The sequence below is a fragment of the Podarcis muralis genome, chromosome 10 (assembly GCF_964188315.1).
Source record: "Podarcis muralis chromosome 10, rPodMur119.hap1.1, whole genome shotgun sequence".
Lineage (NCBI taxonomy): Eukaryota > Metazoa > Chordata > Lepidosauria > Squamata > Lacertidae > Podarcis > Podarcis muralis.
Genome location: NC_135664.1, coordinates 2,970,813 through 2,984,898, shown reverse-complemented (window position 1 = coordinate 2,984,898; position 14,086 = coordinate 2,970,813). Strand labels below are relative to the sequence as shown.

The 14,086-nt window shown below is 45.3% G+C and overlaps 1 protein-coding gene across 2 annotated transcripts in view; it reads left to right on the top strand.

Annotated features, from left to right (window-relative positions):
• Positions 1-14,086, top strand: part of FAM107B (family with sequence similarity 107 member B) — a 55,000-nt gene that overhangs the window by 34,071 nt on the left and 6,843 nt on the right. For both annotated transcript variants that reach the window (XM_077935688.1, XM_077935689.1), the window contains one exon: positions 2,126-2,309. In XM_077935688.1, the coding sequence (XP_077791814.1) occupies positions 2,182-2,309 (128 nt within the window). In that variant the 5' untranslated portion in view covers positions 2,126-2,181. The remainder of the gene's footprint in view (positions 1-2,125; positions 2,310-14,086) is intronic.

Genomic DNA, 14,086 nt, shown 5'->3' with positions numbered 1-14,086 from the left:
CATCTGTAACCCGAGATACCACTGTATTTTTTCCAAATTTCAAAGATGCATCTCTGGGATGTTTGGAGTAAAGTGTTTGCACTATTTGGTACTACTTTTACTCAGAGGAGGTGAGGGCTGACTTGTTAAACTCCAGAGGACTCAAAAAGATAATTGAAAACTCATGCTTCTTCAAAGGCTACAAGATGACATCCTACTAAGTTCTGCTCTGGCGTAGAAATATTATCCTTGGGAACCGTGTGGTAAAATAAAAGTGGAAAATAAAAGAGCTATGTCTCTATTTCCCGGTTGTTTTTGATTGTTGGGGCCTTTAATTGTTTCTGTCTGCAGGAGCGGATGCTGTTTGCAGCTGCCCCCAGGCGTCTAGTCGGCCACTGTGAGAACAGGATGCCGAACTAGATGGGCCCCTGGCCTGATCCCACAGGGATGTTCTTCTGAATCAGCTTATTTATTCTCTGTTCACTTAGTCTGTGCATATAGTTCCCTTTGTGCCAAAGCACACAAGGCTGCTTACACTTTATAACATTGGTTTGCAGTCTGAGGGAGCAAAAGGTACAAAAGGAAGTATGCAACTTGTTTTGGGATGTTTATAACTTGAAGTATGGTAAAAGAGCCTAGGAACCCCTGATGCTGCCTTCTAGCGAATCAGATTATTGGGCCATCTAGCAAAATAGTGTCTCTGGTGACTCTCGCAGGAGCTCTCCAAAGTCTCGGGGGCCCCTTTTCCCGCTCTTGCTGGCTGAGATTTTTTTAGCGGGGTGGGCCAGGGATTCTCCCTGCGACGGCTGTGTTTTGCTGCTCGCAGTGGCATGAACCCCTCTGCTCCAACTCCTGCATAGTATGGAGTCCTGAATAGTAAAATGTCCTCCATTTTATTTTATTAATGTTTCTTTCATGGTGTTTTGGTCAGATGCATTTTAGGAAAGATGTTGATTCTATTTCAAGAGAGAGCCAATGTAAGAAATGTAAAAACATTGCTTTGAGATTATATTAGTATATACACAAGCTAAAATAAAATTATTATTTATTAAATTTGCATGCCACCCTTCATCTGAAGATCTCAGGGTGGTTCACAGCATAAAAGTACAAGATAAAAACGCAAACTGCATAATAAAAACAGAAACAAAAACAAACCAATAACCCCCCCCCCCCGACACATTTCAAAGGGTATAGGATGTGAATCAGCCCAAGGCCTGGTTGAAGAGCAGCGTTTTCGCTCGGCACCTAAAATATATATATAATGGAGGCACCAGGTGAACCTCCCTAGAGAGATCCTTCCACAAACGGGGAGCCACTACAGAAAAGGCCCGTTCTCATGTTGCCACCTTCTGGACCTCACCTGGAGGAGGCACACGAAGAAGGGCCTCAGATGAGCATCACAGGGGCCAGGTTGGTTCATATGGAGATAATAATGGTGTTAAGGGCCCTTTGTTCTCCGGGTTTGCAGAGTTGTACCTCGGGGTTGGCCCGGTTGGCCCCCACCAAGGGCACAGGCTGGGTATGTGAGCAAAAATTGCAAAGAAAGACAGAGCTGGCAGTTGCCATGGGCCCAAGGGACGGGGTGGCGGCAGCGGCTGATGCAGCTCCTTGCCAAGGGTGCAAGGTGGCCAAGGGACGCCTCTTAAGGTTTGCAAGGGATAGAGGTGCACATACGGCAGCCACGTACTTCGTTCAGTGATAGACAGCCTCTGCTCTGTCATCTCGCCTCTCTGCTCCCAAATGAGCCAAATGGCTTGGGGTCTCCTACTTGCCTCACGCCGTAAATACCCGCAGGCCTCTGAAAGCAATACAGGGTTTTGGAAGAAGCTTATAGGAAACATAAACAGTTCCTGTGGTGGCATACCCACCAAGTGCCCAGGGCTCAGGATTGCTGCAAAGTCCATAGCATTTTCTGTGGGGAAGCGGCTTCTCCCCGGGCTCCCTGGTCTTGAGGAAGAATTCCAAGAGAAAGTCCCCAGCATAATCCTCTGCCATTTGTTCCCTATTGAATAAATTAATCCTTTTAAAAGCTCAACTAGTTAATAGGCCGGGTGGCAGCCCTACCCATATGAGAGGATATTTGATTCACCTTTTCTTGTTGCTAAATAAAATGGATTGAGCCAAGGATGTTTTCTGTGCCTTACAGATAACTCAAGTGAGGATTCTGAATCCAGAGAGCCTTCTCTCATTCCCAGAAATATAATGGCTGAACCAGATTACATAGATGAAGACAATCCTGAGCTAATTAGACCCCAGAAACTAATTAATCCTGTGAAATCATCCCGGAATCATCAAGATCTTCATAGAGAGCTCCGCATGAATCAGAAAAGGTAAGAAATAAGGTGGTAAATTCTGTAGCTAACAGAACTTTGATTTCCAGTCACGAATGAACAGGCACCTTAATCCTGGAAATTAGCAACTGTCCTTGTGCCCTTTCAGCTAATTCTTAATTTGAACTACAACTGCCATTGGGGGCACAGTATATTTAGGCTTCTTCCTTCAATACAGACCCACGAATGTTTGTGGCTGCACAAAGGAGTTGTATTGGGGAGGGGAGGACGAGCCTGAGTGAGGCCCGCTCTCAATCTCCCCACGGCTCATCTTTGGGGTGAACTATTGGTTTGGCAGGCATGTTAGTTGAGCATGTGTGTGTACTACCCTACTATTTCACAGAAAAATACCAAAGCGGCTTGCAATAAGACATAAAACCGTGCAATAAACTGTACAAAACTTGGGTGCAGCTATGTCATACAGTTATGTGCACTCCACTTCCCTGAGCCTTGAGAAGTGCCAGGTGGCACGACATACCCAAATTTGGGTTCCTTCGTAAGGAGGAAACGTAAGCCACTTGACATAAGCACAGGTTGCATGCAGCACCACGGCTACAACTCCATGGCATCATGAAGATCCTGTCGCCACCCGTGAGGCAGTTCCATCTCTCTCACTTCCTCGCCTTGACTCTGCCGACAATCTCTTGGTCCCCTTTGCTTGGGGGAGTTCCCTATCTGAACATTTCAAAGTGGCCCAGTATGACGGAGCAGCTCCTTGGCACTTCAGCTCCCTTGGACAGACATGGGAGGAGGATCCTGGGCAATCGCCACTCCTCTTGTCTAAGCCAGAGATGGCCTTAAGGCAAACCTATGGCGTTTGTCCTCTTCACTATAGCAAAGTTCAGAACAGTGCACATTTTGCTGCATCTTTGAACGTGCCCTGGAATACGGGTCCAGTAGGCCTGCAACTTACACAGGGGTCACGTTCCATGGATCGCACCTAAATCCAAAATCGCACACAGTCAGAACCCATTCAGTTCCATGGTGGGTGGGTTTACCAAAGTCATTTCCCCCAGAACCTCACCCCCTTTTAATTTTTGAAAACTTTTTGCCACACACATAAAGCTGAATTTGCACAAGCTAAGTGTGCAAGTCGTGGGCTTTCTGAATATCTCATACAGTCAGGGAGTCATTCTTTGGAAAAATAGGAGAGACTTCTTTGGCATAAATCATACTGTATTTATAGCATTAATCTAAAAAGAACTATGAGAGTATTTTCAAGGGAAGAAGATTGGTCCAATGTGCAGTAGGAGCAGTAACTCTCAACCCCCCTTAATCAAAGAAGCATATTGCAGAGAAGATGAAATGAGACAAATCCATGAAGTTCTATGCTGTCTGATCCTTCCTTTTATGTCTTTATAATTTAGTTTCATGGGGCGTACTGTGACCTTACCTCCAAGTTAAGCTTCTTTAATAAAGTTTACTTCTGTAGCATCCATACTTGTCAGGCTGTTGACCGTTCATGAAACTGATATTCTTCTAAACATCATCTCAGTTGTCGCATGGTGAGAAAATCAATAGCAAGACCTTTGAAATTCTGTTCAGTCTGCAGAAAGTGTATGCTTATTATAGAGAGACCCTCAACATTTTGCTTGTGGAATTTGATAGGACTTTGTTTGGTAGGACTATTTAAAACAGGAAACAAAAAGAGTGTTTTTCTTTTTGAACAGTTGTTGTTGTTTAGTCATTTAGTCGTGTCCGACTCTTCGTGACCCCCTGGACCAGAGCACGTCAGTCACTCCTGTCTTCCACTGCCTCCCTCAGTTTGGTCAAACTCATGTTGGTAGCTTCGAGAACACTGTCCAACCATCTCGTCCTCTGTTGTGCCCTCTCCTTGTGCTCTCCATCTTTCCAAACATCAGGGTCTTTTCCAGGGAGTCTTCTCTTCTCGTGAGATGGCCAAAGCTTCAGGATCTGTCCTTCCAGTGAGCACTCAGGGCTGACTTCCTTCAGAATTATCTTCTTGCAGTCCAGGGGACTCTCAAAACAATGTGTTTTGAAGAGTTAGCCAAAGGCAAACTGTTGTTTGCTGGGAGAGGACACTGACTGTATTTTTCAACATTCTGGATCAAATCTGATTTAGTCTTGTAATCTTGCATTTGTATCCTGCAGTTCAGAATGAAGATGGCAATCTTCTGGTGTCTATCTGCCTGTTCTAAAATGTCAAGTTAAAGGAAATCTTTCCCTGATCTGAACGCCCCCCCCCACCATGAGGGCCCCCCAAATGGCAAGGCGGCCCTCTCTCCCCAGCTCCTAACCTGGGAGAACGACAGGTGAGCATTCAAGGAGACCTGGACACCTCACACTGACTGAGCCCTCAGCAGCTGTTACTGGTCGAGTGAGCTGCAGACTGGGATGGCTTTTTAACTCTCCAGTGGAAGTTTAGGTGCTTCAGAGTGGACCTGTTCACACAAACCCTAAAGGAAATCTGGGGAAAGACAGCCAAAGTAGTTTTGGAAGCCACATCTCGTCTGAGAAGCTCTTGGTTCTTGGAGCTGATCCCTCTTTCCACATTCCTTCCTTATTGCTTCTTCTGCGCCAGGGCCTTCTTCCACAGGGCCTGCTGTCTCGCCTGTCTCCACAGTGGATCTAGCTTGTCACCTGGGGTTGAAGTGGTGTTGTTGCTGTGCTTGTTACATTTATATTCCGCCTTTCCTCCAAGGAGCTCAAGGTGGTGTACACAGTCCCCCCCCCCTCCATTTTATCTTCACAACAACTCTGTGTAGTAAGTTAGGTTGAGAGGCTGTGACTGGCTGAACCCAGTGAGTTTCACAGTCAAATGGGAACCAGCATCCTGGCCTCCCGGGTCTTAGTTCCGGGCTGCAGTGATGCACTTGCTTTGAACACGCACAAAGCGGTCATTGCCTGTATCAGATGCCACCTGCCCCCCCCACATTTTCATGGACTTCAACTTCTGTTACAAAGGAGGGAACTGGCTCCTTCTGCCTCTGGGAGGGCCCATCAAAGCCTGACACCTTTCCTGGAAAATAGGGTCCAAGGTCTCCCTAGTGAACCCCTCTCCACAGTTGTTTAAGCGCAGGTTCACAGGGCAAGGGGGAGGAATGCAAAGTGTTCCCTTTCTGCCCTAATTTTGCATCCAGTATGTTGCCGGCCTTGAATTCAGATCTACCCAGCCACTAGTAGTTCTTCCTAAAGAGTGATCAAGTTGACACAGAAGTGGAAGACAGAAATCATGGATTTCCTATTATAAAGCAGCACTAATTTTTCCATGGGGCACATTTCTGTTGTTCTAAAGTAAAAGGTAAAGGGACCCCTGACCATTAGGTCCAGTCGTGGCCAACTCTGGGGTTGCTGCACTCATCTCGCTTTATTGGCCGAGGGAGCCAGTGTGCAGCTTCTGGGTCATGTGGCCAGCAGGACTAAGCCGCTTCTGGCGAACCAGAGCAGCACACGGAAACGCCGTTCTAAAGTACCGTATTTTTCGCTCTATAACACGCACCTGACCATAACACGCACATCGTTTTTAGAGGAGGAAAACAAGGAAAAAAATTCTGAATGAAACAGTGGATGTATCATTTTTGTGCTTCATGCTGTGGCCACAGACATGTGATCTGATGGTGAATTTGGGGTAGCTCAATGCAAAGATCCTGAGGATCCATGTGGATCCATGCTTTTTAACCACGTTTTTGCACCATTGCAGCCCCAGGCAACAGTGGGTGTGTGATTTTTGGGGGGCAGGCTGCTATGTGATCTGATGGTGAATTTGGGGTGGCCCAATGCAAAGATCCTGAGGATCCATGTGGATCCATGCTTTTTAACCACATTTTTGCACCATTGCAGCCCCAGGCAACAGTGGGTGTGTGATTTTTGGGGGGCAGGCTGCTATGTGATCTGATGGTGAATTTGGGGTGGCCCAATGCAAAGATCCTGAGGATCCATGTGGATCCATGCTTTTTAACCACGTTTTTGCACCATTGCAGCCCCAGGCAACAGTGGGTGTGTGATTTTTTGGGGGCAGGCTGCTATGTGATCTGATGGTGAATTTGGGGTGGCCCAATGCAAAGATCCTGAGGATCCATGTGGATCCATGCTTTTTAACCACATTTTTGCACCATTGCAGCCCCAGGCAACAGTGGGTGTGTGATTTGGGGGGGGCAGGCTGCTATGTGATCTGATGGTGAATTTGGGGTGGCCCAATGCAAAGATCCTGAGGATCCATGTGGATCCATGCTTTTTAACCACGTTTTTGCACCATTGCAGCCCCAGGCAACAGTGGGTGTGTGATTTTAGGGGGGCAGGCTGCTATGTGATCTGATGGTGAATTTGGGGTGGCCCAATGCAAAGATCCTGAGGATCCATGTGGATCCATGCTTTGTAACTACATTTTAAGTGGGGAGTGAAGGAAAAACACAGAAGGGACAAGAGAGCGGTGTGCAGAGAAGCAGCTGGCTAAGAAAGCAGGAGAGGGATTTAACGGGAGGGAGAAAAAAAGGCAAAAGTTTCCACAAACCGAAGCCAGCTTTCTCTCTCCTCCTGCATGTTTTCTGGCTGCCTGCGAGGAGCACGGAGAGGAATTAAAAGGAAAGACCTCTGCTTTCCCCTCTGCTTGCCTGGAGGGGAGGGGATTTGCCTGCTCTTTGTTCCGTTTGAGCAAACACAGCAACGAAACAGAGGAGGGTGGGCAGTAAGACCCTGAGGCAGAATGCAGGAAAGCAACCACTTCCTCTTTTCAGGTTTCCCTTCTCCGACACAACGCGCTTTGATTTTTGCTGATTTTTGTTCCTGCGCTCCCCTAATCGGCTCCAGGGACCCCCCCCCCCACATTCGCTCCATAACACGCACAGACATTTCCCCTTCCTTTTTAGGAGAAAAAATCTGCGTGTAATAGAGAGAAAAATACGGTACTTGATCATAAAAAGACAACTTATTTCCCCCCTTTGTTTGTGATGTGAATGTTAATAGCATGTTCCTTTATAATTTATAATAAAGCAAGGAAGGGGATAAAAGTCTGAGTGATGACTGTGATAGCCAGAACAAGTAGATTTTTGCCTATTAATCTTCATGGCCAGTGTGACATTTTATCTTTCTGTCTGTACCACACAATTTGTCAAGTTGGGCAAATCTTTTTATCTCCTTTGGCTAAAACTCTCTTAAAAGCCTTATTTTAACACACAAAAGTATTATTCAAAGGAGTCTGAAAAGTACACTCTTTTCAGTGCCAATATAGTAAGAGAAAGTTGGCAGTGAGTTATGCCCTACTTTAATTAACGGGATTAAGCATCAAAGCCAAACTACCACCTTGGAATTTTTTTATTAAAGACCTAGGGAAACTATTTTAAATTCAGTTTTCATTCAGTTTCAAAGCAGATTCAGGTGGAACTGAACTGCATCCACATAATAGCATAAAGTCCTTTAAGTAATCCGGAGACTTTTGTTTTCCCATACAAAGACATCCAATTACACAGTAAATCTCTCTTCAGTGCTTCCATTTTTCTTATTAACAGCAGAGTATGTAATTCTAGATTTCCCCTAGTTTTCATTGAAATAGCAGTTTGTGGAGAAGCACATTGCAGACTTCTGGTACTAGGCTTCCTTTTTTAATTCTTGATTTTTATTTTAAAGGGAAAATGGGCTGCTCTATGGAGTGTTTTTTATAATAAATTTTTATTAGTTTTTAACAACATATAAACAAAATGGTTGATGGATAACAGTCATCAGGATGCTCATTTGAGTATTTTAGGAAGGAGTACCAAGCTTAAAAAAATTGTCCACATCAGATATATTATTCAAGGCATGTAGCCTCTTCGTTTGTTTTTTGGATAGGGCAGTTGTCCAAACATTCTGTCACCATCGTGTGATATTCAGATGTTCAAGTCCTTTCCAATTCTGTGCTGTAACTAATTGCCAGAAGAAAAGTCTGGAATCGTTGAATCATAGAATTTTAGCGTTGGAAGGAACCCCGGGGGTCATCTAGTCCAACCCTCTGCGATGCAGGAATCTCAAATAGATCAAACATGACAGATGGCCCTCCAACCTCTGCTTCAAAACCTCCAAGGAGGGAGAGTCCACCATGGGCCAAGGGAGTCCGTTCCACACTTCTGACAGCTCAAATTGTCAGAAATAATTCCTTAATGTAGTAAAGCAAGGAGATCTTCCTTAAAAATAGTTAACGAACCCAAACTTGGATTGCACAGTACTTTCTGATTTGCAATATTACCGTATTTTTCGCACCATAGGACGCACTTTTTCCCTCCTAAAAAGCAAGGGAAAATGTGTGTGCGTCCTATGGAGTGAATGCAGGGGGGAGGCAGGCAGGAAAAGCCCCCAAGAGCTGCACACAAGCTCCGTGCGCTCTTGCGGGCTTTTCCACCTCAGTCCCTTCTCCCACCTCCCAGGAAAGCCAGGAGAAGCCGTCCAGCCCTTTTAAAGTGCGCACGGCTTCTGTCGGTTTTGCGGGAGGTGGGGGAATTCCCGCACCTCCCAGAAAAGCTAGGAAAGCCCCGGGCAGCATCTCCCGGCAAGGAGAGGCTGCGCGGGGCTAAAGCCAAAGGCAAAACAGCGAGCGGGATCCATCCCGCTCGCTGACTTGCCTTCTTCCATAGCTGCGCGCAACCCCTCCGCAAGGAGAGGCTGCACGGGGCTATGGCTTCTTTAGCCCTGCACAGCGTCTCCCGGCAAGGAGAGGCTGCATGGGGCTAAAAGGGAAGCCAAAGCTTGGCTTGCTCCATAGCCGCGGGCAACCCCTCCGGCAGGGAGAGGTTGTGCGCACCCTGTACGCTGCTCTTTGGGGCTGGGGGGGAAAAAAAGATTTTTTTCTTGATTCCCCCCCCCTAAAAACTGGGTGCGCCCTATGGTCCGGTGCGCCCTATGGTGCGAAAAATACGGTACTTATTTCCACGAATACGATGCCTTCCCAGAATGGCTGTACTAGTTCACGCGTCTCTGAAGCTGCCCTTGAGCACCACCTAGTGACAAGCACCCCGGGTGGAACAAGCATCTTCCTCTCTACAAACTGACTTTGAAGCTCTGGGAGTTGGCTACTCTTGCAGAGATGCCACTTGGCTCAGGAAGGCTGCTCTTGGGCTTCCGGGACTCAGGGAGGCCACACATTAGGGATTGCGCTACCAGAACCACTCATAAGGCTGGCTTTTCAGAACAGGATTACATAGCATTGGTTTCCCAAAATATCATGGAAGATCAGAAGTTAGTCAAATCACCTAGCTTCTATCATAGTGGAAAATAAAATATAATACTGTGTTGTTGTTTAGTCGTTTAGTCGTGTCTGACTCTTCGTGACCCCATGGACCAGAGCACGCCAGGCACTCCTGTCTTTCACTGCCTCCCGCAGTTTGGTCAAACTCATGTTAGTTGCTTTGAGAACACTGTCCCACCATCTCGTCCTCTGTCGTCCCCTTCTTTTTGTGCCCTCCATCTTTCCCAACATCAGGGTCTTTTCCAGGGAGTCTTCACTTCTCATGAGGTGGCCAAAGTATTGGAGCCTCAGCTTCAGGATCTGTCCTTCCAGTGAGCACTCAGGGCTGATTTCCTTCAGAATGGATAGGTTGGATCTTCTTGCAGTCCAGGGGACTCTCAAGAGTCTCCTCCAGCACCATAATTCAAAAGCATCAATTCTTTGGCAATCAGCCTTTATGGTCCAGCTCTCACTTCCATACATCACTACTGGGAAAACCATAGCTTTAACTATATGGACCTTTGTTGGCAAGGTGATGTCTCTGCTTTTTAAGATGCTGTCTAGGTTTGTCATTGCTTTTCTCCCAAGAAGCAGGCGTCTTTTAATTTCGCGGCTGCTGTCACCATCTACAGTGATCATGGAGCCCAAGAAAGTAAAATCTCTCACTGCTTCCATTTCTTCCCCTTCTATTTGCCAGGAGGTGAGGGGACCAGTGGCCATGATCTTAGGTTTTTTTGATGTTGAGCTTCAGACCATATTTTGCACTCTCCTCTTTCACCTTCATTAAAAGTTTCTTTAATTCCTCCTCACTTTCTGCCATCAAGGTTGTCTCATCTGCATATCTGAGGTGGTTGATACTTCTTCCGGCAATCTTAATTCCGGTTTGGGATTCATCCAGTCCAGCCTTTCGCATGATGAATTCTGCATATATGTTAAATAAGCAGGGAGACAATATACAGCCTTGTCATACTTCTTTTCCAATTTTGAACCAATCAGTTATTCCATATCCAGTTCTAACTAGCTTCTTGTCCCATAGAGATTTCTCAGGAGACAGATGAGGTGAGCAGGCACTCCCATTTCTTTAAGAACTTGCGATAGTTTGCTATGGTCGACACAGTCAAATGTGAATTTCTTCCGGCAATCTTAATTCCGGTTTGGGATTTATCCAGTCCAGCCTTTCTCCATAATCCAGCGCATGTTTGCAATTTGGTTTCTGGTTCCTTTGCCCCTTCGAAATCCAGCTTGAACTTCTGGGAGTTCTCGGTCCACATACTGCTTAAGCCTGCCTTGTCGAATTTTAAGCATAACCTTGCTAGCGTGTGAAGTGAGCGCAATTGTGTGGTAGTTGGAGCATTTTTGGGCACTGCCCTTCTTTGGAATTGGGATGTAGTCTGATCTTCTGGCCATAACCTCTGGCCATAATACTGTAGGTAAGATTATAAGAGAACGCCAGCACCCATAAGGCCTTTCCCAACAGAACTACTTACTGAAGGACCATCCAGGCTGGAGGGGAGAAGAGTCAGTCCTGTGCTGCCCCCCCCCCCCCCCGGCCGGCCAGCTGATTGACTTCATTATCTTATTTATACAGCTTTTATTCATTCTTATTGTCACAATGTTTTTAGCTGGTTTTTTTTTAGGGTTGCCTGGAAAGCAACATATAATTACATACATTAGAGTAAATGTGCATCAGTATGTAAATGGCATCAGTGAAGCAAAAAACCACATCAAGGGTTTTCTTGTAGCGGAGGTTTAGTGACCTATTTCCTAAGTCCATATAGAATCATAGAATCATAGAGTTGGAAGAGACCACAAGGGCCATCGAGTCCAACCCCCTGCCAAGCATAGGTAAAATAGATCGTGCACTATAACCCCTTATTATTTTTGCCTAGTAATTTTGGTTTTCAGAGTGTCTCTAATGATGACACTCTTTGTTTATATTTCTGTAAAATACTTGCCTCTTCTTTTTTGAAAGGTAGTGATGTTGCTGTCTTTTGCTGCCTAAATAAACTCTTTCCCTCCCCAAAACTCAAGGAAGTGAGGATTTTGAAGATCATTAGGGTGCACGCTTCTGCCTTTACAGAAAACGTTGACAAACTCCAAATGCGTTCTGCTCGTTGACAGAGCCGCTGAAATAGGAAAAATGCATAAACGTTATGAAGATTCAGTCATAAGCCGTTGTTCAAAAACTATTTCTACCAGAGCAGTAATCTTTAAATTTCACATTGGCTTTTGAGAATTGGACATGGAACTATTATGGGTGTTAAGAGGGCGCATTCTGTGATGCATGCTCGGTTGGACTGCACTACTGGCCAGATATTTGAGGCGTTGTCTCATCACTGTCGCTTTTGCCCAGAAGAAATCCAGCACTTCTCTGAAACTATGTGATACAGGGTGATAGTGGAAGTGATTTATAATAGTGGAAGTCATTTATATTTGGGGTGGGGGAACTAACCTGTTGTTTCAGTTCTTCTAATTAATGATAAGCTTCCAGGGAGTCACGGTCTGAATCTCTGCGCTAGAGTAACCTAGCCAGTGTGGAGTAGTGGTTAAGAGCGGTGGACTCGTAATCTGGGGAACCGGGTTCGCGTCTCCGCTCCTCCACCTGCAGCTGCTGGGTGACCTTGGGCCAGTCACACTTCTCTGAAGTCTCTCAGCCCCACTCACCTCACAGAGTGTTTGTTGTGGGGGAGGAAGGGAAAGGAGAATGTTAGCCGCTTTGAGACTCCTGAAGGGGAGTGAAAGGCGGGATATCAAATCCAAACTCTTCTTCTTCTTCTTCTGTAGGTTATTGTCATGAGAAGTGCCTCTTTCCCCTCCTCTCTTTGCTTAAAATATTACTCAAAATGCGTCCTTTCCTCACATACTGTATGCATTAAGTGTGCCATGGAAGCCCATGAGGATTTTGTATCTTGGGCTTTATTGCATCTTCACAATATTTCCTTACTTGTTCATTTTCTCATTTTATGTGATCTTTCACACAACATCAAAGCCACTTCTAGGAATCTAGAAAAAATGCTGTTGCAGCCCTGTTAACTTGGGAAATGGTGAGAGTTTCGTGTTGATGAAATTTGGGGCAGTATAGTAGCATACAGATATTTCCTGCCATTTAAAATTTAGCACAACTTGGCAGTATATTGATCGAAAAGCCGCAGTTCTCAAAAACCTCACACATACATTATGTAAAAGAATGAAAGTTTACTAGCCCCCCTCGCTCTCTCTCCCCACCTCTTTTCTCTTTTTACTGTATGCAACATCAAAGTCTCACATTGAATATGACTGATCTGTAGAAAGGACTTTATGAAAACAGAGATGATGTATGTACCTTTGTAAGCCAAGAAAATCCAAAGCAAACAAAATACCACAGTCCAAAAGAAATGTTAGAAACCAGAAGTTCTAGCACTACAACCAGCACAACTAAGGCATTAAACCCGACATCTGAATGCAGCCTTGATTCCTTCCTTCCTTCCTTCCTTCCTTCCTTCCTTCCTTCCTTCCTTCCTCCCATCACATGAGTTGAAGGTGGGAGCACAGAGTTCTTGTCACTGGGATCTTTTGCATTATAAACAAAAATGATGAAATGGGTAAAGAGTGATGGAGGTTTAAATATGTTAACAAGCTGTAAGATATATATTACGAAATCTAGTAAAATGGTATTTTTACTCTTGCTAAATATTTCATCTTGCCAGAAGCATAATATACAGAAATTGAACAATGCATAATATATCAAGTCTTTCGTGGACTTAAAATATCTCAAGTAGCAATTTGGCTTTCAGATGATTTGAGGAAAAATTTGGGAAAAGTGGGCTGTTCTTCTACAGATGGTTCCATACCTTGAAGCGGATTAAAAAAGCTCCTTTAGAAACAGGCAAAGGAGGAGGCTTTGTGAAAATGTGCTCAGTATCTGGTGCTAAAGTTAATGTGCCAAACAACTACAGTATATTTTGAAGAGGCCATATATTCTTCAAGGTAAATGATAAAAATAGCAGTGAAGTGAAGGCCACAAGGACTCATCTTTTTTTAGCTTAGATTTTTTTCTTCTTGGCTTAAATGTTTTATTTTCATGAAGGAAATTTCCCATCCCTCTTCCAGGAAGGCTGAATAATTCAGATGATAGGACCCTGTTTCAGACTGCAGGGAGAAATAACGGTGGAACTCGCTTCATGAGTGAAGTGGTGGGCGGGGGGAGTGGGGTGCCTGCGTCACAGTCCTTGCCTCCCCTTCCACACCATCTGTAATCGGGTCATTGTGTCGTGTGCTTCCAGTCTTCCCCAGAGAAAAGCACAAAGTGGCGTCATCTCTCAGGATTGGTCCCGATGTTGTGGCGAGGGAAGACTCGGTGGGCATTATGCCCACAACTCCCTCCAAGCTCACTTTGTTGAGCAAAGCAGCCCCACGAAGCCAGGCTTTTGCTGCCTGGGGGGGTGGGGAGAGGAAGCTGGATGATGCCTTCCTTCACCAATTTGCTCCCCAATGTTCTTGGTGTGAAATCAAGAGAATGAGCTAAACATGTCTCCAAGGACTGAATTGGGCTCCACGTTTCTGTTGCCTGAAGATCAGTAATATCTTTTCTCATAGGGAGCATGTAATGGCTTAACTTGGGAATTTGAGAGCAAGAGGGAAATGG